At 51.5% G+C, this 23,581-nt stretch overlaps 11 protein-coding genes across 11 annotated transcripts; 4 read left to right on the plus strand and 7 right to left on the minus strand.

Moving 5' to 3' along the window:
- Nucleotides 1-99: 99 nt before the first annotated feature.
- Nucleotides 100-2,056, minus strand: P174DRAFT_396662 (putative MFS transporter; the record flags this gene model as incomplete). Its single annotated transcript, XM_024823752.1, has 9 exons — nucleotides 100-384; nucleotides 436-655; nucleotides 699-1,183; nucleotides 1,227-1,246; nucleotides 1,295-1,392; nucleotides 1,438-1,493; nucleotides 1,543-1,570; nucleotides 1,623-1,816; nucleotides 1,862-2,056. The coding sequence occupies 9 exons, from the start codon at nucleotides 2,054-2,056 to the stop codon at nucleotides 100-102; spliced, it is 1,581 nt and encodes a 526-aa protein (XP_024678450.1).
- A 698-nt stretch (nucleotides 2,057-2,754) lies between these two features.
- P174DRAFT_378477 (glycoside hydrolase family 88 protein) lies at nucleotides 2,755-4,299 on the plus strand (the record flags this gene model as incomplete). Its single annotated transcript, XM_024822839.1, is given in 3 exon segments — nucleotides 2,755-2,949; nucleotides 2,996-4,119; nucleotides 4,137-4,299. 3 exon segments carry the CDS (start codon nucleotides 2,755-2,757, stop codon nucleotides 4,297-4,299), a joined length of 1,482 nt encoding a protein of 493 aa, XP_024678451.1.
- Nucleotides 4,300-4,361: 62 nt separating this feature from the next.
- On the minus strand, nucleotides 4,362-7,243 carry P174DRAFT_308427 (putative C6 transcription factor). Its single transcript, XM_024821644.1, has 3 exons — nucleotides 7,242-7,243; nucleotides 6,147-7,150; nucleotides 4,362-6,096 (listed from the first exon to the last, which is right to left on the minus strand). The coding sequence occupies exons 2-3, from the start codon at nucleotides 7,008-7,010 to the stop codon at nucleotides 4,462-4,464; spliced, it is 2,499 nt and encodes an 832-aa protein (XP_024678452.1). The 5' UTR covers nucleotides 7,011-7,150; nucleotides 7,242-7,243; the 3' UTR covers nucleotides 4,362-4,461.
- Nucleotides 7,244-7,773: 530 nt separating this feature from the next.
- Nucleotides 7,774-9,645, minus strand: P174DRAFT_396669 (beta-xylosidase; the record flags this gene model as incomplete). The annotated part of the gene is made up of 4 exons (XM_024823753.1): nucleotides 7,774-8,095; nucleotides 8,152-8,867; nucleotides 9,034-9,350; nucleotides 9,377-9,645. The coding sequence occupies 4 exons, from the start codon at nucleotides 9,643-9,645 to the stop codon at nucleotides 7,781-7,783; spliced, it is 1,617 nt and encodes a 538-aa protein (XP_024678453.1). The 3' UTR covers nucleotides 7,774-7,780.
- A 515-nt stretch (nucleotides 9,646-10,160) lies between these two features.
- Nucleotides 10,161-11,552, minus strand: P174DRAFT_498742 (uncharacterized protein; the record flags this gene model as incomplete). Its single annotated transcript, XM_024830912.1, has 2 exons — nucleotides 10,601-11,552; nucleotides 10,161-10,549 (listed from the first exon to the last, which is right to left on the minus strand). The coding sequence occupies exons 1-2, from the start codon at nucleotides 11,409-11,411 to the stop codon at nucleotides 10,161-10,163; spliced, it is 1,200 nt and encodes a 399-aa protein (XP_024678454.1). The 5' UTR covers nucleotides 11,412-11,552.
- A 331-nt stretch (nucleotides 11,553-11,883) lies between these two features.
- On the plus strand, nucleotides 11,884-12,510 carry P174DRAFT_464258 (uncharacterized protein; the record flags this gene model as incomplete). The annotated part of the gene is made up of 3 exons (XM_024830363.1): nucleotides 11,884-12,200; nucleotides 12,249-12,348; nucleotides 12,403-12,510. 3 exons carry the CDS (start codon nucleotides 11,884-11,886, stop codon nucleotides 12,508-12,510), a joined length of 525 nt encoding a protein of 174 aa, XP_024678455.1.
- A 331-nt stretch (nucleotides 12,511-12,841) lies between these two features.
- On the minus strand, nucleotides 12,842-14,024 carry P174DRAFT_435216 (glycoside hydrolase family 27 protein; the record flags this gene model as incomplete). The annotated part of the gene is made up of 2 exons (XM_024825917.1): nucleotides 12,842-13,470; nucleotides 13,526-14,024. The coding sequence occupies 2 exons, from the start codon at nucleotides 14,022-14,024 to the stop codon at nucleotides 12,842-12,844; spliced, it is 1,128 nt and encodes a 375-aa protein (XP_024678456.1).
- A 733-nt stretch (nucleotides 14,025-14,757) lies between these two features.
- P174DRAFT_378349 (uncharacterized protein) lies at nucleotides 14,758-16,040 on the minus strand (the record flags this gene model as incomplete). The annotated part of the gene is made up of 4 exons (XM_024822825.1): nucleotides 14,758-15,220; nucleotides 15,270-15,387; nucleotides 15,438-15,819; nucleotides 15,879-16,040. The coding sequence occupies 4 exons, from the start codon at nucleotides 16,038-16,040 to the stop codon at nucleotides 14,758-14,760; spliced, it is 1,125 nt and encodes a 374-aa protein (XP_024678457.1).
- Nucleotides 16,041-18,650: 2,610 nt separating this feature from the next.
- P174DRAFT_413975 (putative isoamyl alcohol oxidase) lies at nucleotides 18,651-20,585 on the plus strand. The gene is made up of 3 exons (XM_024824376.1): nucleotides 18,651-18,959; nucleotides 19,035-19,235; nucleotides 19,294-20,585. The coding sequence occupies exons 1-3, from the start codon at nucleotides 18,712-18,714 to the stop codon at nucleotides 20,534-20,536; spliced, it is 1,692 nt and encodes a 563-aa protein (XP_024678458.1). The 5' UTR covers nucleotides 18,651-18,711; the 3' UTR covers nucleotides 20,537-20,585.
- A 949-nt stretch (nucleotides 20,586-21,534) lies between these two features.
- P174DRAFT_445732 (thioredoxin family protein) lies at nucleotides 21,535-22,023 on the plus strand. Its single transcript, XM_024828404.1, has 2 exons — nucleotides 21,535-21,571; nucleotides 21,701-22,023. Exons 1-2 carry the CDS (start codon nucleotides 21,557-21,559, stop codon nucleotides 22,010-22,012), a joined length of 327 nt encoding a protein of 108 aa, XP_024678459.1. The 5' UTR covers nucleotides 21,535-21,556; the 3' UTR covers nucleotides 22,013-22,023.
- A 269-nt stretch (nucleotides 22,024-22,292) lies between these two features.
- P174DRAFT_464271 (uncharacterized protein) lies at nucleotides 22,293-23,110 on the minus strand (the record flags this gene model as incomplete). The annotated part of the gene is made up of 4 exons (XM_024830367.1): nucleotides 22,293-22,317; nucleotides 22,395-22,526; nucleotides 22,553-22,987; nucleotides 23,028-23,110. 4 exons carry the CDS (start codon nucleotides 23,108-23,110, stop codon nucleotides 22,293-22,295), a joined length of 675 nt encoding a protein of 224 aa, XP_024678460.1.
- Between the last annotated feature and the right edge of the window lie 471 nt (nucleotides 23,111-23,581).

Below are 23,581 nucleotides of genomic sequence, written 5' to 3' on the forward strand. Positions count from 1 at the left end.
GAGAGTCGGTAAACTTGTATTTTTCTGAGATATTTAACATAGAATATGCCTCCCGACCAGCTCGTCCTAACTCCATCCTAGTAAACATACTACACGACGTTAGCTTCCATCGACCAATGAAGTAACAGTACGAGGACTTACCCTAAAGTCCGGATTCTCTTTGTCCGTCAAATCCAAAAAGGCATTCGAGTGCTCAATCTTCTCGTCTACCGACGACTCAGATGGCGAAGTCTGCTCGGCTGCCGCGGCAACGTTTCTCTTCTTCCGGTTACGGGCCATAAGGACAGTCCGCAGGCTGAGGAGGATGATATTGAAGAGGGCGTATAGGCAGAAATGGGCAGTTAGCCCTTTGTGGTATCTTGGCGCGTCGTTTGATCGGAAGATCTGTTATATTCAGCATATAGTCTGTGTCAGCTTGACGCGATGATGGCTGACCTGAGGTGCAGCGGCGTTGCTGGAGGACCAGGCGATGAAGGTCAGTGCCAGGACGGTAGACTTCTTGGTCTGTCCGGCCACGTTTCTCGAGATGAGTGAGAAGAGCAGGTTGCCCTCGGCGAGAATAAACTGCGTGCAATAGAATGCGATGAGCAGACCGGCGCGGGTCTTCGGCGTGGGAGGGATAGTGAAGATGATCGCTGTTCCGATAATGGCGGGTCTACACAGTTAGATTGATTCGAACTGCCAGAGGAACAACTTACATAGTCCACAGATGCATGATGAGAATGGTCTGTTTGGTCCAGGTGGCAAGGGACGCACCGCCGACCATCACAGCGATAGTGACACCACCCTGTGCGATGTTGAGCAGCTGAGTCTGCAACGTCGTAAAGCCAAAACTCTTGATGATGATGTTGGAGAAGACACCTAGACCGCCGATAATCAAGCAGCTGGTCATCTGCAGCAGAGCGTACAGCCAGACGGCAGGGTCTGTGAGGACCTCCTTCACTTGGTACTTCTTGAACACCCTGTTCTGGATACCAGTCTCATTGGCGCGTACTCGCTCGACCATCAGTCGCTTGTCCTCCTCGCTCCAGCATTTGGCCTTCATCGGGCTATCGGGAAGGTACCAGCCCATGAACAAAGCCCAGGTGCAGGTCGCGACTCCGAGTACAAGAAAGAGAAGCTGCCAGGATTTAATAGAGTGGCCTCTGTAGTGTTCGACACCATACGCAAGGAGACCACCGATCTATTACTGTTAGACAATACTTGACGAGAGTACCGGGACGTACCATGAGTTGGACACCCATCACTACAGTATGTCAGTTAAGCCTGAAGTTATAGACCTGGAAGAACATACTGCAATACCACAAACTGGTCAGAATCGTCTGCTCCGATCTCGTGTACCACATCGACGTCATAAGGATGAAGCATGGCTGCACACAGGACTCGAAGATACTACACTTGTCAGTGAACGCATATATTGGTCAGGATAATACTTACCCAAGAAGAAACCGAACGACCATCAATCCAGGAAAGTTCGTCGCCGCGGCGCTGCACTGCATAGAATAAGCCTCGAAATCAAGCACCGTTGACGGAACCACTCACAGCAATCACAATACCCCAAAGGAACACACTGTATGCATAGTTAATTCTCGTCATTATCCCGATCAGGTCGACGAACGTACTTGGTGGCAATGTATTTCCCCACAGGCAGCTTCTGCAAGAGAAAGTTGGTCGGGTACTCTCCTACCAACACGCCGATATACAGGATCGTTCCCAGCCAACTATAGTCATTGCCAACGAGGCCTGCATCCTTCTGGATTCCCATGATTGAAGCGAAGCCAAGTGTGCCCTTGTCGAGCGCTTGACAGAAATACGTCTGCAGTTGTTAGACCCAAGCATCTCAAGCTGGAGGTAGGCATACTGCAAGCATGCACACCAGCACACGGCGGTTGATCATCCAAAACAATCGCCGGTCGGTCGCCTTGTCGACATGAATAGCGGTGGAATTCGCGTATGCCGCTGTTTCCTGGTCCAGATCGCCATGGTGGAGAGGTTTAACAGGAGTAAGCGTCTCCTGCTGTTCGGCCTTGGAGACTTTACCTTCGATGTCGGGCATGGTCAATCTTTGAATCAGAGGCTCAGTATATCTGAAATGGATACGAGGTCGAGATAGGTGGGATCGCTCAATGTCGATCCGCGACAGACATCCTATATACCCCCTGTACGATCACGACCAACAAGACCGATGGTAGGTGAACTGGGGTTGTGGAGGCCCCCGGTGTGGAGTCCGATGGTTCCCGCAAAAAAACACAGTTCGTTGGCAGAGATCGCAGCAGGGTTCGCATAGAGACTAACGGGGAAGCTCCGTTATTCTCTCCGGAGTCTTGCTGGAAAGTCACAAACTCTGTTCAATGCGGGGAAGACACCATCGCGGGATCGCTCCTTAGCGCGCAAAGATGAAGCTGGCGGAGAATCGCCGCTACTTGGCCCGCGGAGCCCTATGATCATACCAACCTGATGAACCAGATGGATACTGAGAACAGAAGTCGGCGTGCTCTCCGTGTCGTGGGGGAATTTGGCTGGATCGATGTTGCATTCTCGTTTACGTATTCCGGTCTTACATGGTTTGTCATGAAGATGGCTCTATCATAGTAAAATTGGGGAAAGATTGAAAACGCAGAAGACTTTCCTATCTGCATCACTTCCACACTTCAAACACTGAATCTTCGAGTAGGATACGGGCTGTGATACTGGAGGCTCTAACAAAGTTGCCCGACAATATGAATGTATGCTTTCTCTCCGTTCCAGTTTGCAATGGTGAAACACGTTGATTGTACTGACTGCTCTATCAAGGAACCTGCACGGAAAAGACTCAGGAGCGAATCGAAAGACCGGACGAATGGAACAATCGCGAAGGCCAGTGCTATGCCGCCATACGTGCTTCAGGCACTGTACTCTGAATCGGTGGCAGCAAAACTGTGGAATGTCGCCAGCAGAGCCTTAGGAAAGGTGCATATATACATCAAGAGAGCAGGACTATGCTGACGCCGTCTAGATTGAGCCTCCCACCTTCTTTCCCGAGTACACAGGCAAAGATGGAGCCACGTATGTTTACCGACACCTCAGCTTCTGGACGTCTGGCTTCTTCCCAGGATCCTTATACCTGCTGCTCGAGCGCCAGACCAAGTACAGCAGCAGCACAGAGCCACGTACTCCTCATCCACTCCTTTTGCAACACCTCTGCCACTGGTGGACGGTCAACCTGCATCAGAACGCCACCCTCAACACAACACATGACCTTGGCTTCATGATCGCGCCCTGGGCCATCAAAGCGTGGGAGCTACACCGGGATGCGAGGGCGTTTAGCAGCCTGGTGACGGCAGCAAATACTCTTGCCAGTCGATTCTGTCCCAAGATCCAGTCTATCCGCAGCTGGGACACCTGTGTGACGAAGCGGTATTCGTACACAGATCCCTCCAAGGACTTCCTTGTAATCATAGACAACATGCTCAATATCGACATGCTGTTCTGGGTCGCCAAAGAAACTGGGAATCCGCACATGTATGACGTCGCAGTTGCACATGCTCGCACAACGCAAAAACACCATATTCGGGCCAACCACTCCACATACCACGTGGTGAACTTTGACCAAGAGACATGCATGCCCAAGGAGAAGTTGACGAACCAGGGCTACAGCGACGAGAGTTGCTGGGCCAGAGGTCAGGCGTGGGGCATCCTCGGATTCGCTCAGACGTTCCACTGGACTGGTGATCCATCGTTCCTGCAGACGTCGCGACAGCTGGCCGATTTCTTCATTGAGAACCTGCCCGCCGATGGTGTGCCGTACTGGGACTTTGATGCACCCGTCACGAGCGACTCGCCGAGAGATACATCCGCCGCGATGATCGCTTCCTGTGGAATGCTCTTAATCTGCAAAGTGCTCAGGGCACAGGGCAGGTACGACGAATCACAGCATTATCTCTCTGCTGTCAGGCGGATTGTGGAAGGGACGTTGACCACGTTTCTGAACCCTCCAACCTTCAGATTCACAGTCCAGCCCTCCGAGCGAGGTATCGAGACCTACGAGGATGGGCTGCCCTGCGATCACGAGGAGAAGCCGGAACCTGGATTCTTGGCTGTGGACAAGTCCCTTGCGACGAATGGGATAAATGGCAGGGGGTAAACGGCACTGAGAGCAAGAAGCCAGTAGCAGAGACGATCCTGACCGGTGCCACGATCAACAACTATGAGTTTGCTCCCAGAAGATGGACCAACCATGGTCTGGTCTATGCGGATTATTATTTCATGCTTCTGGGGAACATGTTGCTTGAGTTGGGCTTGGTGCCGTCGTTGCTATAGATACATAATCAGGTCGATGGACCGACTCCTACTTTCTGTAGCTGACCGTGTCAGCTCTCTAGCAGACAAACTTGATTTAAATTCCATTACCATTGCCGGAATCAGAAGTAGATTTCTTGCGCCTGAACCCTAGTAGGCCGAGGTAAATTGCAAAGGTGAAATTCATCGGATGTTGCCCGGTACTTCGCCGTTGGAAGACATGGTTTCACTGTTCATGGCAGGATTCCCGTAGCGACTTATTCGATGCCCTGGACTGGATGGTAAGTCCACGAAACGATTCGCATAATCAGGATTCGGGTTATTATTACAATCATTATAAGACTGGGCCACCGGGTCCCACAGCGGTTGTGCATGTAAGGTTTCTACAGGCGGAGCGGCATACAGAGATGGGACATGATCTTTGGGCAGGAGAGCCGGGTCGAGCATATGTACGTCCGACATCGGTGCATACTGTGGCTGCAGCGAGAGAGGAAGTGGCGGAAAGGCGAGACTGAGAGCGTTGTAGAGCGAGCCATTTGGAGAGGGCCCATTCTGCATAGGGTCACGGTTGCTCCAATCGCCTGCATAAGCCGGAAGGTTTGGGCTTGCTGAGTGACCTGAACCGTCGAACGAGCCACGTTGAAGATTTGTCCGAGATTGGGAATTGACAGGCCCCTCGTTGCCGTCCGAGTCTTGCTCCGGCACCGGGTCCGCTCGCTCTGTGGAGTCCGAATATACAGTTCGCCGGATATCCAGGCTGGCTCGACCGGACGCATGCTTACGTGCGTTGAGTAGTCTTTTTGCGAACACGGATGCCAGATTTTCCAGGCCAGGTGTGTTCGGACCCGCCCAGCGTCGGGAAATCTCCCAGAGACTGGCGGCAATGCTGTCCAGTTGATCGGGAATCGGAGTTTTGGTGTATGTGGAATGTGTCAAAAGCATGCGGCCGGCGATAAAAAGGCAGAACGAGAATTGCGGATTGGTGAGGATGGGCGAGTGATGAAGGAATTGGTGGCCGATGGTGGCAATCTCGGCAGCAGCCTCGATGCAGGTCTCCGCAGAGGCAACGGATGGGAGTCTCACAGGACACTGTTTCCAGTGCGAGGGCGGATATGCGATGCTCTGATGCAGGAGAATGACCGCGGTGTTGTGGGTCATGTGTGCCAGAGTGAGGTTCGGATCCATCACTCCATCCTCATTCAAGACCGATGCGGTTCGCCATTTCGGTGGCAGGAAAAGCTTCCATTGCACGAGGCGCAGGTCGAGCTCCTTGAACTTCATCAGCCATAGCTGGGCCTTTTGCGCGTTCTGGAGGTTCAAGGCGTGCTGCAGAAAGAAGTTAATGACGAGGGTAAGCGACTCGGTCGCCTCGATGCAATATGCGAATCCCCCGATCGCATCCTGCTCCGGGTCGCCCTTGGCAGGGTCGCTGTCGACGAGATTCGGACTACTGCTGCTCAAAGTGCTTTTGTCGGAGATGCCAAAGAATGGTGCGCGCACCTCGTATTCCTTTTGCCAGAGAGCACCTTCGCAGGGCAGTCGACGCTTGACATCGGCACTCGTGAGACTGAGGTTCCACCCCGTCGACACGCTGCAAAATCGGTCCATCAGAAAAACAGTCCAAAATACCCTCCGTCGCTCCTCAGCCTGCCACCAGAACTTGGATGGTTTGAGGAAGATCATGCGCTGGATGAGGAACTCGCCCTCCTCGGATCCCCGATCACCCTGCGACTCTTCTACACTAAGCTGAAGTTGTTCAACTGTGCGAGTCATACTACCAACAATTGACCATGCTGATGGCCCGCGGCCACTGCCAATCTATTTCCGTCAGTGAATCTTGTTGTGAAAAGCAGGCGAATATGACCTACAGTATCAAAAGCAATAATAACCAGGGCCTGCAGATTCTCGACCGAGAAGGACTCCATGCTGTTAAGAATGACCTTTTGTCGACTGGCAACCGCCATTTCCCTGCGAACCTCGTCGGTGCCGGCGCCAGGGTGATGGCTGAAGCGGATGCAGGTCGCCACGATAGCATGCAAAATATGGATCGCTTTGTCCCAACCTTCAGTGGTCTGTATCTGCTCCCGGAATTTTCTCACGTGTAGAATGGGTATCCAATGGTGGACATTTGCAAAGTAGAACTCGACCAGATCGTTCATCACTTCTCGAGATGGCAGGCCATGGGCGCTGAGATGAGCCGACGAAGAATGATCCGGCGGAGTAAGTCGCTCGGTCGCGCTTGATTGTGACTCGATCTTTCTGCGTTTGGCCGGAGGGGCATCTCGCTCAATGCTGTCCTCGTGGGCGTTGTCAACTACCGAACGAAGGCACCCTTCATTGTCCTCTGCCAGCTGCAGTAGAGTGTCCTTGACGCGATCGCGGACTTGATCTAGGCCAGTCCTCTCTAGGTCTCCGCCGTTCTGCTGGATATCGCCTGCTGAATTGCTCACCGTATCCCAGATTTTTTGCCACAGAATCCCCTGTCCGATGAACATGCTCTCCAGTGCCTCCACCCGACGTTGCAGCTGTTCGACTGCCCCGGCCCGCAGGCCTGGTTTCAGGCGGCCATTGTCGTAGAGACAGATCGCATTGAAGCGGACGCATTGTGAGCATGGCTGTTCCCGGTCGCATTTGGCTTTTTTGCGCCGACAGGATTGACATGCAGGGATCTTGTCCTTGTTACTGTCCAGGTGGTCCAGATCCGGTGGGGCTTCTGTTGACCTTGGGGACATTGTGGCAGAGAGATGGAGTCTCAATGTAAACTCATGATGCTTGTCATGAATTGCGAGAAAGGGACTCTGTAAATTCGCTCGGGATCATGAAATATTTTTTTCGGGTTTTCCTGGCACCCATCAAGTTGTGCAGGGACCAGCTGCCACACCCCGTGGGGTATCGAACCTCAGTCAAGCTGCCACTAAACTAGTCGACGACGCCTCGTATCCTTGCGCCTGATGATGGCATACCAAAGGTTTTCCCCGCACTTGGATAAAGTAGTCACTCAACCAGTCTCCATATGCCGGCAAGGCAGTGGGGAAGACCAGGGGTTCGATCGTTCATGGGAGATTCGAAATTGAGACGCACTGGCTGACGAGTTCCATTGCCTGGCAAATGGTCTGTGAGGGCTCTTGTGTGCCACTCCACTGGCGGATAATTTGCCGGAGAATTCTCCGCGGCGATCGACTCTCCACCGGAGTTATCTTGATCTTGGTTGAAGTCGTTCTAAAAGGTTTCTTGTTCGAGTGGTTTAATGGAGCGAGAGATCATCACCGGCACTGAGCAATGATAGGCAAGTTCCTGATGATTTCGTAATGGATGAAGATACTCCTCGTGGTTCAATAAGGATGTAGAGACAAATTTACAAGCGTAAAGAAGGTCGACTCTATGATGGACCACGTGTGGTTATTTATTTGGATCACATGACCCGTGGGCATGTCCCCGTACACACCTCAGGATTTGGATTTCCATCATCCGCTGAACTCCATCAACTCGCACGAATTGAGCTTTATACAGACCACCGATCATAGTCAGGAATATCCTCGTCATAGTATGACTCTGTGACCTGTGAAAACCCTACCTCTGGCGCATGTGGCGGCCATGGCTGTCCCGTGCCGGTCGCAAACAAAGCAAAACTCGCTCCTTCGAACACAAACCAACCCGTCGGAGCGAATGCTAGCCAAGACGATGACAGTGATGCCAGCCAGGTGATACTTTCATCTGGCCCGAGGCTGTATCCAAATGTGTAGGAGAGGGGCTCCACGCGGATATGCAGGGTCAAGTCGGACGGGATAGAGGACGCGTTCAGCTTGACCTGATTATACTGTTTTGCGTCAGCAGCATTTCCTATTTTGTCATCGCGGAGTCAAGGTCAATTACCTCCGTGGTCCCGTTCTTCATCAACTGAGTGAAAATACACATGCCGGTGCTATTCACACAGCCCGACACTCCAATGTCCTGATGTTGGAGCTCACTCAAATAGGCACTGATCCCGACAGTCTCACCGTAGCCTAGCCCGGACATTGTGGGAAGCAACTGCGCGCTAAAGGTCATATTCAGCGACTTTTGCTTCCGCAGAATGGCTGCTGGGGTGTCCCGATCGCTCAGGCCGAAAACGTTCGGCTGGAAGACAATCCCATGAGATTTCTCCCCACCCTTGCCCTTCTTCAGATCGTAGATGGGCGCGTACGGGGTCCGCAATGTGTACCATGAGGGATCAAGCGTTTTTTGGTTAAATCTGTCGATGAACCTTGGCGGTGGTAGTTTCTGATCGGGCGCAGGACCGAAGGATTCACTGAGCAGGACTGGATTACCGCCATTGATCATCGGCCATCCATCCTTCCAGTTGACTGGTGACATGAAGGTCTCTCGGCCCAGAGGCGACGAACCATTAATCTTACGTCGAGCGAGGTAGACAGCGTAACTGTCGCCATTGGCCGCCTCGAAGATGGTCGCATGGCCAGTGGATTGCACTGTGAGGTTATCGTACCCGTACGCTCCATTAAAAAGGATCGGATTATGTGGCGCAGGCTCCCAAGGTCCGTTTGGAGCCAAGGAGCGTGCGATACTGGCACGGTGAAGGTCGTCCGTGCCACCTGCCCGATTGTCAGTCGTCTGGCGCTTCAGGGACAGGGAGGTACTTACCCTCTGCAATGAGAAGATAGTACCATTGATCCCGCTTGAACATCTTTGGGCCTTCGGGGCGAGCACTAGCATTATGCGGGAGCGTGCCATTCCACATGGAGCGATACTCCCCGATACAACGGCCACTGTCGACGTCCACCTCACACTGGTAAATTCCCCAGATGCGGTCCTTGTTGTTGTTGGGGGCCATCAGGTTCAAGTACACTTTTTGCGATACGGGATCCTGGAATAGTGCGGGATCAATGCCCCATGGGTCACCCCAGATGGGATCCGACCAGGTCTTGAGGTCGCGCGACGACACCCACATCACTCGCGGCCAAACTCGGGCCACCGGGTCGTATGTCCATCGCGTCATTGCAGCGAGGTAGTATTTTCCATTGATGTAGGAGAGCGTGGGAGCCCAGGCACCTACCGATATATACCATATTAGACGGCTGAAGATCTAAGGACGAATATGTACTAACCTGCGCCCGTTGGAGTCCCATAAAGCTGAAGTTGCTCCGGTTTGGTGAATGCATGAGAGAAGAGCTCCCAGTTTGCCAGGTCTTTCGACTTGTAGATCGGCGTGCTCGGCCAGTACTCGAATGACGAGGTTGCGAGGAAGTACTCGTCCCCGACGCGGAGAATCGAAGGATCAGGGTTCCATCCAGAGATAATGGGATTCCGGACTGCTAGGGTGGTGAGCACCCAGCTCTGAATGGCCAGCAGGGAGAGAGTGAACCGTCTCATTGCTGTCTGCATTTGGACCACCTTTAGCATGTCTAAAGAACCCCTGCATGTATGTCTCCGTATATATAGCATAATGGGAAATACACTCTAGTTGCAAAACCTTATCGTCGGGCTCCACAATTGGCTCTTTTCCCCTCGCCATAATGGGAGATGGTATCCGGGGGATGATCCGGGGGAAGAGCCGGCCACTCATACCACAGTGGATGTCAAGTCTTGGCTGGGGCATTCTTTGACTCTCGTAAATCCATTCAGACAAGTCAGTATTAGTCTGTCATGTCTCTTCCCTCTGTTGATGATTAATGGAGCGGCATATCGTGCGTTCGTGGAGTATCCGTTCTGCTTTGGCACCGAAAGAGAGATATGTAACTGCCTGTGGAATGATACAGCCTTGTCTCGTTTATGAAGAAAGAGAATCCTCAGGATGATTTATTATATTTCAACCATTGAGATAGTCATGTTCTATATAATACTTGGTCTTCTCTACCTCGATTTACAATCCTGGCAAACAGGTTAAGCTAGTATGCCCAGATCAAATCACCCCAGCTGGGATGATCGTTTGATGAAACAGCACCCTCGAAGCCTTCGAATTCCTTGGCCTTGGTAGTCCACGGGGCTTTTTCCTTTCTTTTGACCACATACTGGTAGTACAAAATGTCCCACATGGGGTTCTGGTTCGTCACGCCGCGCTTCTGCTCAGAGATAGTTGCCCAGGGCCCATTGACTAGGACCGCTTCGCACCGGGACCACTTGGGATCGTACTCGACTGTCTCGTTCATATTGTACTTGGCTGCGTACTCGGCCGCTTTGAGCAAGAGATTGTGGCCCAGGCTGTACAGATCGACGCCCTGGCTCTGTCCGACTCGGGCGCCGTACGCAGCCCAGCCGATGCCGGACATGGTGTGGCCTTTGCATATGTCAGTGGATATGGGTCAGTTAAAAGAAGAAGGTCACCTACTTTGATCACGCCCGGCTTCCACAGATTGGCCCGTCTCCGGGTGAAACTGCGCAAACAGCCCCGCGCAGTTGTCCTGAATAAAAGCATTCATCGCATAATTGTAAAGCTCGACATCATTCAGGTAGACCGCAAAGCTGAGCATCGCCTTGATACTTGCCATTCCGTAGTTAGCCTGTCCTATAACAACCGATTGCCGCGAGAACAGCCAGTACAGCTGGTTACTGAACCCCGAGCCACCCTGCCACTTGGCCCCGGCTTCTGTCCAATTGCCCTCCCAGCGCATGATCTCCGCTGCGTTGACGAACAAATCCCCGTCGAGACCAATCATCAGTGAACGGTCGGTCCCGATGATGTCGGTCAGGTTGCTCCCCCAAGCATCGAGAATGGTGGTACTCCTGTCCCAGTGCGACTGGTTACGGGTGATGTACCACATCAGGGCGTTCTGCCATGCTGCGCGGACGTCATGCGCGAACGAGGTATAGTTGCTAATCTTGCCGCGGGAAAGAACCGTGTACGGCCCCTGCATCTGATAGCTGGCTTGGGAGTATTGGTCGGCGCTGAACTTCTCGTAGGCTGCGGCCCAGGGGTCCTTCTTGGATAGCACATTGGTGCGAATGCGCTCCAGGTCCTCGTGCGTGTGCCAGATACCGGGATGAACAAAGTCTCCGGGGCGTTTCTTGAGGTATTTGGTTGAGTCGACGCCGGAGAAGTCGCCGACATGAGGAATGGGGCCGTAGACGCTGGGGGTGTCCGTCACAATGGAGTGACAGACGCCTGCCAGGGCGAAGATGTTTAGGACTACCTTCCACATGTCGCGGGAGCTTGTTCATCAGCCAATATGACTTTGAGACCTACTAACCTCTGTAGCAGTGACAGGGTTTGTTAGAGTACTTATATTCATGTCATAATTCTTCCATGACTTGAACTTGTGGAGCAATGCAAAAAGTCTTGCTGGTATCGGAAGAATTGCGGGACAAAAATGATTCACTTTTCTTGCCCGCATTCTCCGATAAACTGTTGTTCAGTCTAGAGTTTATTCTAGTTGAGCTTGTTTTCTGTTTGTTCCTCATGACTGCCGGGGCAAGGCCGGCGTCTACGCCGAGAGCTTTAGCGACTCCATTCCCCAGAGATGCCGGCATAGATGCCCCCGCATTATGGGGTACTGGTCGTTAGTATTACAATACTGGGGAAGATCGTGTTATTAAGGAATCTGTGTTCTATCTGACAACTATATAGTCATTCGCCTTCTTTACGGTGACTTGGTCTCCCGCAACCTGACCAACATGAAGCTAATATCTACCCTCCTGGCGACCTGCTTGACGGCATGCAGCAGTGTCCTCGCTGAGACTCAAGATCCCCTTAATTACCGGAATATCAAGCCCTCCTACGTCGCTCCAAAATCCTCCAACACCACCACACTGCTGGAATTCATCAAGTCACGCTCAGATTTGAGCAGACTCTCAGAAGCCCTAGACAAAGTCGGCGGCTTCTCGGAAGCATTCGACACGGATCCCACCTGGAAATTTACCTTTTTTGCCCCAAACAACGATGCCTTTGAGAAGAATGTGGGCAGATATTTCAACACGTTCGAGGCTACTCCGTATGGACACCGCGTCAAGTCAATGCGCTCGTTACTGACTGTTCACAGGAAAGGCAAATGGTGGCTGGGGAATACTATCCTGCATCACTACGTTCCGAACACAAGCTTGAAGTCCTCCAGTTTCAATGTGACATACCAGCAATTCCAGGTGATTCAGTAGTCATGTCTCAAGAGATATATGAATTTGCTGACAGAATGACAGACTGCGACTTATCTATATGTCGGAGCAGAGGTTCAAAACGGGAATCTTCTCCTGAACAAAGTTGCTACTGTAGTAGAAAAGGATATTGCAATTACACAGGTAGGCTAGACATCTGCTCAGAAGCATGATTGCTAATGCTCTTCAGGGTGTCATACATATTATCGATCGTATTCTTGACCCCTCGGCTCAGATTTTCGAGAGTGACCTGCCTCGAATCTCGCAGGCCTTTATTCCTGGTAGTTGCTCGAACCCAAATCTTCCATACTGTTGATAGGAATGTGAACTAGAGTACAGAAATGCCTGCTATTATGTAGTCTAGTCAGAACTGCCAGAATACATCCACACCGGACTGACTACCGTCGGTCAATCTGTCTCTTATATAGTCGTGTATTCCTCATGCCAATAGGATAAGGACACTCATATTGAGTTATTCGGCAGTTCAAAATTGTAGTCTAAACACCAGCGTCTGATAAGGCTGCAGCACGCCCTTGTAACCATCCATCTTTCCCAATGACCTGTCAGACCACAGCTCGGTGACCTTGACGGGGCCCTTGATGTTCAATCCCAGATCCGCAAACGAGACCGACAGAGCCTGGGGATAGCTCTTCTCATTCAACAGAAGAACCACGAATCCACCTTTCACCTGGCCAGCCCATACCTGCCATGCCCCCTCTTTACTGGCAGACTCGATATAATGCACCGCCTGGCCTAGCGAGTCCTGGTTGACTGCAATAATACCCTTATTCTTGAGAACAGCCACGCTCTCATTCGACAGCTTGGCCAAGTCCGCCCCAATAATCAGCGGAGACTTGAGCGCCGCCCAAAATGCAAAATGGGTCTGCTGCTGGTACAGCGTCATGTCACCGTTGCCGATCTCCAGCATGTCCATGTCGAGCCAGTGCCCCGGGGTCTGGTACTGGCTGATCTCGCGCATCTTGCGGATGATGCTCAGTACCGAGCAGCCCGCATACCCGGTGTTGAGGCAGTAGGCCGTCTTGCAGGCGCAGCCCGTCTCGTTGGTGAATTTGGCGGTGATGTCGCCCGACATGCGATAGGAATGACCGATCTCTGTTCACATTAGCCCTTCCTTTCCTATCTCTAACTGGACGGGAGAGAAGCATACTGCCTCCCCAATGCCACGGAAACTGATACCCCCACTCACAAACCGAGTAGAAAATCTCCCGACCGGACAATTCCAGCGCCTTTTGCATGACCCCAAAGCGCACCTGCGGCGGCTCCGTCATGGCCTGGAATCCTCCGCAGTTGTCATACTTCCAGTAATCCACACCCCAGCCCGCGAGCGTCTGCGCATCCCGCTCCTCATACCCCCAGCTCCCTGGCCGAAAGCCGCAGGTTAGGATCCCGCTATCGCCATACAAGCCGATCTTTAGACCCTTGGCGTGGATATCGTCTATAAGCGGTTTGATGCCGTTGGGGAACGAGGTCAAGTTGGGCTGGAGGTATCCCTCTGCGGTGCGCGAGTAATCGGACCATCCCTCGTCCAGGAGGATATACTCGTAGCCGGCATCTTTGAGGCCGAGGTCCTCGAACAGTTGGACGGTGGTCTCGACCACTGAGGTGTTGATGTTGGACTTGAAGGTGTTCCATGAATTCCAGCCCATTTGCGGGTCTGGCCTAGAGGCGATCTGCCAGCGACTGGGTTGAGCAATAAAAGGTAGGCTATGAGGCCGAATGCATTGTAGTGGTACATTGTGATGGTCACTGCAGGAATGAGAATTACGTCTAAGAGCATAAAATGCAGTGATTTGTGTTTATAGCTACTATTCTCCAAGACTCCAACCCCGCGACCCGGATCCCCTCCGGAAAATGTACAAGGCCAAATTGCTGCAGAAGTGTGGGGTGACTGTTCCTGGAATATGGTCATCGGGCTGTGGAATGATTGCCGGAGCTTGCCCGGCGGGTATCCCAGATGATGATTGTGGCTCGTTTGTGACTCTGCTTGAGGCTTAGCCGTGGTATTTGTTGAGGAAGACTGACGGTTAGGTGTGAGTAGCATAAGTGTGTACTTGGTATGCCTGGGGTGTTTGTCCCCTCTACTCCTGCTGAAGATGTATCTCCGACATATCCCATCCCGCTATATACATCTGAGGAAAATATAATATGTAAGCGACTTGCAATGATCAACATCCGACTGGTTAACCGACTCATGTTTTGAGTTGCTTAAATTTTATCTTGAAAGAACGTATCCATACACATATTCCTCATTAATTTACAATTAATCCAAGCCAGGCAAACGTCTATATCTCCTGGAATATATATACAAGAAGGCTCTAATCACATGAAGACCGTCAATGAGCATGGCCAGCAAAGAAAGAAGTAGAACAGCAACAGCGATCAAGGATGATCCCGATTTAACTGATCATTCGAAATCACCGAAATCTCCACCTGTTTCGTAATGCCCTGGTCGAGATGCGGCGGCGAATCCCGCCGACCACTGACGGTCGTACTCGTATTGCTGACGGGATCCAGGATCCGCTCAATGCTGCCGTTGTCCAGGGGACCATTCTTGGTGAAGCGACGCGTGCGACGGGATTGCGCCGTCTCGTCATGACCCGTGCGCCGCTGGCCGGTCGCAGGCCCCGTGAGCTCGTAGGAGCGCGAGTAGCCGCGGCTGGAGAACTTGCGGACGGAGGAGATGATCAAGGGGCGAATGCAGGGAACAGAAGAGGTGATGATGATGATTGCGTTCTCTACATAGCCCCAGCGGATGAGCTCGACGCCTCCGCTGGCGCCGAGATTGGTGACGCTGGGGACCTCGTCCAGTTTGGTGGTTTTGATGATGGAGGCGACCATGGCACTGCACGGGTCAGTATCGTGGATGGGAAAATGAGGATATAGGGACATACACAAGGCCCAGACTGAGGAGAATGATCAAACTGATCTTGATGCGCATCTTCAAGTTGAGATTCCAGAAGATGAGGGTGGGAAACACGGCCAGAAACAGGTCACAGGCGGAGTTTGCCGCTGTTACGAGTCAGTATAGGTTCATAGGGATTCAGAAATGGAGGACATACTGTTAGAGTAGTAGGCAAACTTGATGACGGCGTGGATATCACCACAGGTGGTCTTCGTCGTGGGGTCCCAGAGAATGCGCATATTGCGACAGATGCTCAGCGGCAGCACGGCCGAGACAACATTGCCGGCAAACTGGAGCAGCATCACCGTCCATAATGCGATCTGGTACTTTTTATTGTTTCCGAGAATGGCCAGGAGGTAGAGAATGAAGGAGCAGCGGGCGATGGTGGTGCTGATGGTCACAATCGGCACTTGGATGGCGATGTACTTCAGGACGAGTACGACTTCGTGCGGTTGTTCCGCTTCGAGGAGGAGGAGATTTTTGCCAAAGCCATGCTGCACGCATTGCGTCAGGAAGACGGTGGAAATGACGACCAGGACCTAATGCGACCAATGTCAGTAAATGCGATATCGGTTCCGCGATGGCTTGAACAACCTACCAGTGACACGATCATCAACACATCGTCGACACGAAACTGGCGAATTTTGACCTTTGCAAACACTCGCAGGAAAACGATAATCACAGCGATGATCACTGCGGCCCAGATGCCCCTTACGAGGGCCGGGCCGAGATCAGCTGTGGTCTGTGAGTCCTGGGCCATTGCGGATGTCGACCGACCCTTTGCACTCAGTGGGGGTTATATGTCGACTGTCGGGCGGAGGACGAGATCAAGAAGAGGGCAAAGGCAATAGAGTCGATCAGATCATGATCTGATCGGCATTATGTATGCTAGAACGCGACAACTGAAGAGATTGCGACACTGGGAAGCATCGCTTAATAATAATAATGGCAGCGAATATTCTTCAGCTCTCAGGCACAGGAAATAATCACCAGTCCTGCCAAGTGTCTCTCAGGCACCGGAAGCTCAATGGCTCCGGCGATTAGACTTTGCAGCATGGCCACAGGACAGGACAAAGCAATTCATGGACGGAGCAAAAAAATCCATTCGTCTGGTCAATGGGAATCGAGCTAGACAAAAGGGGATCCGCAGAAAGGTTTCCAAGGTTATGGCTGGCAATAGATCGAAGCCCGAGCCGTGGATAGGGTTCTGAACAAGCTATACTTTGCAGTCGGGCGCACTTAAGGACCGTTGTTGTGCGGGGTCCGAGTGCACAATTGAGTTCTTCTGGTATTTCCATATGGTCATAGATTGGTCAAGACTCTGATTTCGTCGGTCTCGAGGCAAGAGAAGAGGACATGGCCGTGGAGTGGAGTACGACTAGACCTCAATAATCATGAAGCTATCCATTCATAATTTCGTCTGACTTTCGTCTGACTCGAGACCTGAACTTTGTCTTTGCCGGGCTGCAATTATCGCCCCTAGAGAGCAGATGCCGAGATATCCAAGCGAGGAGATGAAGGCATATGGAGCACTAGACTCGGAGCAAGAGACACCGGCCGAACTCTAACGGGCAGCAGAGACACACCGATTGGCGAGAACACAACGAAGTGAGACATTGTCGGCATATCCCTCTTCCATTGGTGGTTCTAGTCTTCTGGAATTTGGGACTGGTGGGCCAACTCCGTCCATTCTCCACGGTCCTGGCGCGAGTCAATTCCAGATTCCATTTTTGCTCCGAATCCTATTCAGTGACCCCTGCGATTGTCCGCTGGCTTCCACTGGAATGTGTGCAGATCTCATTTATGAGATACAGTCGATTCCAAATATTGATATATGATATGCCGTGGAGTATTTTTTACCAGATGATCTTCGCTAGGAGTAATAGAACATACCCTCCGTACCCCTTCATTCCATAGACAGGTTCGCTGGCAGCTTGGCGGTGGCTGATTCAGTAGACGTGAGACATGCGCGTTTATACGAAAGTCTACTCTACACCGAAGAAAGTCTCTTTCAATGCGACTACTAGTACCATTGGAGAAGTTGGCAGAGACACTTCAGCGCCATTATTGCGCCCGGGATAGCTCTACTTGACTGGAGATACTCATTTTTTCGACGTCCTTTGGAGCTCCGTAAGACAGTGGGACCGAACCGAAGAATAGCCGATTTTATTATTAAGGACGCATCAAGTGTGGCACAGCCTTGAGCATACCGTTTGTCACTGTCTGCGAAGATGATCAAAGGATTGTGGCTGGCTGCAATGTCTTTGTTTCTGCCGAATACGCTTGCCCAGGTAGACTTCACATAAAACCCCGTTAATTAAGAAAGTAAATTAAGGACGACGCATAATTAAAAGTTCAATCTACCTGACATTGCCAGCTGCACCATGTTTCTCTGATGATATATATTGGACTTCCCAACCTCGTTCAAACAGCAGAACTTTCCAATGTTGTAGTTTGTAGCATGGCCATCTTGCCGGCCGAAATAGCTGGCACCGAGAAGAAAGACAAAGACCATGTCCATGTCCCACTCTGACTGATAATGCCTTTCTTTCCTTGGGTTCTGCTTCTAGCCCTCATGACAGAGTTCCGATATCTCCGACCCCGCCACTAGTGTTGGTAGATAGCCAAGTTGCCGGATTCTTGCACCGTTAAGGGCTGACAGGGAAGACGTGTGCAGAATCCCTGTCAGGGGCATATCTAGCGAAAGCCCGCTTCTAGATGCATGAAATCTGTCTAGCGCAGGAGACTACACACGTGGGAATCCATAGCTCAGTCACTGCCATGTGGTCAACAAAAGCCACTTCGGCGGACCACCGAGCATATCAACTGTCGAGGAGACACGAGATCCATAATCCACGGCTGTTCTTCATGAATCTTTGCCAGGTTCCGTAGACACATTTTTAAGCCATGAACCAACTCGAGATAGGCGTATCTAAAAGTGTATCCGAGCCCGACGACTATCGATCTTTCCCCCCACCGCTGCCCGCGGTGGACTCGGTTGTATTTCCCAATCCGGCCATCCAGGGCTTCTCTGGGAAACATCGCCGCTTATGCACCGCCACCAGCATGGGTGTTTGCCAGGTTTCCAGACCTCTCAATCTCGGTGCAGGTACCGGATAGCAACGATCCAGAAATATTGATGGAGACTCCGACGGATACGTCCGATCAGATAGTTCACGCCATCGTCCCATTAACATCAACACTTTCTTTACGGAAGGCTGCCGAGGTAGCCTGGCAATAATAATCTCCGTAATCATCTCTTTCTCGTCCATCTCTCCACCATCTGGTATAAATATCTAGCAAGCTCAGGATCGGCATGATCAACCGACGATCGTGAGATTCTTCTTCCCATCCGCCTAACTTTTATACTCCTCTCGAACCCCTCCTCTCCTCCTCCCTCCTCCCTTCCCCACACACCCCGTCGCGACACCATGAAGACCTCATGGGCGTTGGCCGCTTTGGTCGCGCTCGCCTCCGCGAAGGGCTCTAAGTGCGCCTCGTGCCGTTGCTTGCCCAGTGACAGCTGCTGGCCCTCTGCTTCGTCCTGGGCCGCGCTCAATTCTACTGTTGGTGGTCGTCTGGTCGCTACCGTACCCATCGGATCGCCCTGCCATGATCCCACCTACGATGCGACCGCCTGTGCGGCTTTGCGGGATGCCTGGAATCTTCCCCAGACTCAGTATGTTTGAACCCGCGCTCCCCTGCCATGCTCTGGTATCGCATGAAGCCGAAGCTGACTTCAATGTGTGTGCAGCATTGAATCCTCCTCGTCCATCATGCAGACCTACTTTGCCAACCAGAGCTGTGACCCCTTCACCGCAGAGTCCAAGCCGTGTACCCTGGGCAACTACGTCAACTACGCCGTCGATGTCTCCTCCAGCGACGATGTGATTGCTGCCGTCAACTTCGCCCGAAAGAACAACATCCGTTTTGTCATTCGCAACACTGGTCATGAGTGAGTGATCCATGGAAAAAAACGATAGCCGAAGGGAATGCTAATCGGAGGTGCACAGTTACTTTGCTCGCTCCAGTGGTGCCGGTGCTCTTTCCGTTTGGATGCACCACTTCAACGACATTCAGTACCGGGATTGGTCCGACGCTCACTACAACGGTCCCGCATTCAAGGTCGGCGCTGGTGTGATGGGCTTCCAGGTGATGGAGGCAGCTCACGCCAAAGGTCTGGTGGTGGTCGGAGGTGAATGTCCTACCGTCGGTCTGGCTGGTGGATATATCCAGGGAGGTGGACACTCCGCCCTCAGCACCTCCTACGGACTGGGCGCCGATAACGCCTTGGAGTTCCAAGTCGTTACGGCCGCTGGAAAGCTGGTCACTGCCAACCGGACCACGAACGCCGACCTCTTCTGGGCTCTCAGCGGTGGTGGTGCCGGTAACTATGGTGTGGTCATCTCGGCCACAATCAAGGCGCACCCCGACGCCACAGTTGCTGGCGCTAGTGTGCAGTTCCTCTCCAGCAGGACCACCGCAGACAACTTCTACGAGGCTATCTCCGAGTTCCACGGTCTGTTGCCCGAAATGATTGATGCCGGCGCCACCGTCATCTACCAGGTCGCCTCCTCCTTCTTCGCCATCAACCCTGTCACTGCGTACAACAAGACAACCGACGATGTCAAGGCTCTCTTGGCGCCCTTCCTCAAGGTCCTGGATTCCCTGAGCATCCCTTACGCCGTTGCCTACACCGAGTACGCCTCGTACTATGAGCACTACAACAAGTACATGGGACCCTTACCCTACGGTAACCTCGGCGTGGGTGAGTACCAGTACGGTGGTCGTCTGATCCCCCGTGATGTGCTCGACAACAACGCTGCCGGCTTCGCCTCGGTCATCCGTAACATCACCGAGCACGGTGTCATCGCCGTCGGCGTCGGTATGAATGTCTCTCAGCCCGGTGATGTCTCCAACGCCATTTTCCCCGCCATGCGCAATGCCGCCGTCACCATGCAGATCGGTACCCACTGGAACGAGACCGCTCCTTGGTCCGACATGGTCGCCGATCAGTACAAGTTGACCAACGAGTACGTTCCCCAGCTGGAGGCGGTCACCCCCGGCAGCGGCTGCTACCAGAACGAGGCCAACTTCCGCCAACCCAACTGGAAGGACACCTTCTTCGGCGTCAACTACTCTCCTCTGCTCAAGATCAAGCAGAAGTGGGATCCCAGCTACTTCTTCTACGCTCTCAAGGCTGTTGGCAGCGACTACTGGACTGTTGACGACTCGGGCCGTATGTGCCATGCTTGAACTTGATCATTTAATATAGACTTTTACCGGGGGTGGATGATTATGCTGCAGATATAATTGTGTATAGACTTCCTATTTAATACCATACGCACAATTGTACATAGACACAACATACCAGAAAGTGCATTAATTTGGTTCAGTTCTTATCTCATGTCAACCATACTGTAGTCCATGGCTTCGAAACCATTCGCCTCAACTTGATCATGGCTCGACCAGAGTCTGACTTCCAAACGCTTGGCTCAGGTATGGCAGTACCGTTCCTCGAGCGATGGAAATAGTCGAGACCTGACAATCATATAGATAGGTGTTTAAATATAGACAAGCTTGGCCACCATATTCGCGCTTACCTTCGTCACCATCACCACATACAAAAAAAGCAAGTCCCAATCATCAAATACAAGTTTACAAAATCTTATTAGAGATCGTTAAGTCTTGGTTTATGTGGCCGATATATGCAACCACGGAAAATCCATTGGTGGTTCATCTTCCATGGATGATGTCACCACTCTCATATCATACATAATCACGACGCACTTCCAGGTTCTAAACCATCGCAATCATTCCATAACAAGGGTCCTGATAAGAAAATAAGCTATAAGATGAAGTAATGCACACTGCTCTAACTTGGTTCGCTTCGTGATACTCCCAATGAGCCCTGTGTTCCGTAGGTGGAATTCTCCGCGCCAGCGTATCGGATGCGAAGCCAGACATAGAGAGAACATAGATACTCTAGTGTCATCCCAATTCCTGACATATCCCTTAATGCCCTGCTTTATAGGATTGAGAACTGGCCAGACCATGTACCCCGCCCCGCAGACCAACGAGATCTCAACGATGCGCCTCCACCGACATATGTACAGCCGTCATCCGTCCTTGTATATGCGTACGCATTGCGTCCGCATAATGTAAGAAACTGGTACAAAACTCGTAGAGGCCCTCAAACAGTCGCAAAATACAATACTCTACATCTATCTGAAGAATCGTTCTCAACTACAACTACTGTCTGTTCCATCTCCAGCCATGTCTTCTGTCGCAGTCAACAGGCAAGATTCCGGGTCTAGTCTCAGTGGCGCCAACTGATCTGAACATATATAGTCTAAATGAATATCACGCCATCCTCCACCGAGACAAATACGCCATCCTTTACTTCTGCGATTCCCCGAGCAATGCGCCTCCCTCGATCCCACCTACAATGACATGGCGTCCACCGTCGCCGACGCCGACGACATGATCGACTTCTACAAGATCAACATCTCGCAACACCATGACATCGCCGACGCAGCGATGGTGGAGAAACCAACCCTCCTGCTCGTAAAAGATGGCCGGGAACTCGAGCGCTTCTGTAAGCCTGTCCCGCAGCAGTTGGAGTACATGGTCTCGCAGGCGCTGTGTGGGATGACCAAGATATCCATGATCCCGTATACGGAGAGAGAGGGCCACGGGAATCTGATGTATTGTATTCCGGCGCAGAAATAGTCGTTAATGAGGTTATGTTGTACGTTACGTTCAAGTATTGGTTGCTGACTGGCTGTAATCAGGGTTTACCCTGTTGTACTAAAAGTGTATATATTTCATTAAAAGGTTTCGTAAATAGTGGCGTTGTTTGATACCTGAGGGAAACAGGTATATCCCGGTTCTCTTCAGATGATTTTATATATATCAAATGTTGTTGCCAGATAGTGGCAATACGAGTGGAACCAGAGTCATCATATTGGTATGCCATGCATGCAGCAATCAACACAGGTGCTATCCACACTTAGCTAGAAGCGGGCCTAATAGGCCTAAAACCATACGAATCAAACCAATCCATTTCAGTTAACAGACGATGGGAGGATAGATGATTAAATAGGTAAAATACCTAATATATCCATGTTCTGCATCATCCAATTGATGGAGATATGCCTGCAATGCACTCCTGGCTAACTTGCACCTCGCAAGATCATACCCATTGACCCAGGCAATCCTAAAGCCACCCGAAGGCCTTGGAGTACTTTCCAATGGCTTATCCGGCTATACTGCATCGTGATGCTTTCAACATTGAAGAGTCGTACCGGTCTTAGCATATTTCTCAACGTCCCAAAGTGGAACACTATACCCACTGGTGCTGACATGGATGCCAACGGAGCTGTCCATCCCTTCCCGCAATAAAGGTCCACAAGAGAAGACGTGAACCAAGATCCGTATAGGTTCGACCACTGAGGTGAGAAACGCAGATGCACCTCGATAATCTTGCCGTCGATCGTTTTGACATTCAGCATGCCGGTATTTCCCGCGAGATGCGTTTCCACAAAATCAGCAATATATTTCTCTAGCGAAGACTCCCACGTCTGGTCTGGACTACCACTCCCCTTGTAGACCCGGCGGAATATGGGATATAGCTCGTAGGCGTCACTATCGCAGGCTGGGATCTTGCAATGGGGTAGACAATATGCGCATCCAAGGAGTCGTTTGCTAGAAGATTGGCATATTGTGATATATATATCAATCGTACACTAGGATTATACCAGACTTGGTCACGGAGGACGAATGTCCATGCCACGAAGAGCCGCTTAAGAGAAACATACTCCGTGCCATCATCCCATACGCTCTGATGTTTGAGGTCATATGCCCGCTAGATTTTCGCAGCTTCTAGCTACCATTAGGCTAAGTAATATGTTATAAACTGCCAATATCAGTAGATTTGACGCGTTCAGATTATAGTTCAGATTGACCTTCCGCAATCGCGCTAGTCTATATCTGAAATCTATCTCTTAATACAGAGGCAGTTGCGTAAACATGCATTCCTCATGGTCATACTTTCCAAATAACTTCAGCATGTTAGATGTCAGTTAGATAGTCCGGAGTATGCACTCATTCACTGCTCATGGAGCACTCAGGAGTCAGGACATACACATCCGCCTCCCCACACTCTAGAGTCTGAACAAAAGCGGCGCTGATCTAATTCGAATCTGGGAAAGGAATGTCCGGATATCTCCGCAGAAGTACTGTTGAGTAGAAAGTTTCGGGCTTTTAACTATAAGTTAAGGTACTCGTGTATAAATTTAC

The sequence above is a fragment of the Aspergillus novofumigatus genome, assembly GCF_002847465.1.
Source record: "Aspergillus novofumigatus IBT 16806 chromosome Unknown P174scaffold_9, whole genome shotgun sequence".
Taxonomy (NCBI): Eukaryota; Fungi; Ascomycota; class Eurotiomycetes; order Eurotiales; family Aspergillaceae; genus Aspergillus; species Aspergillus novofumigatus.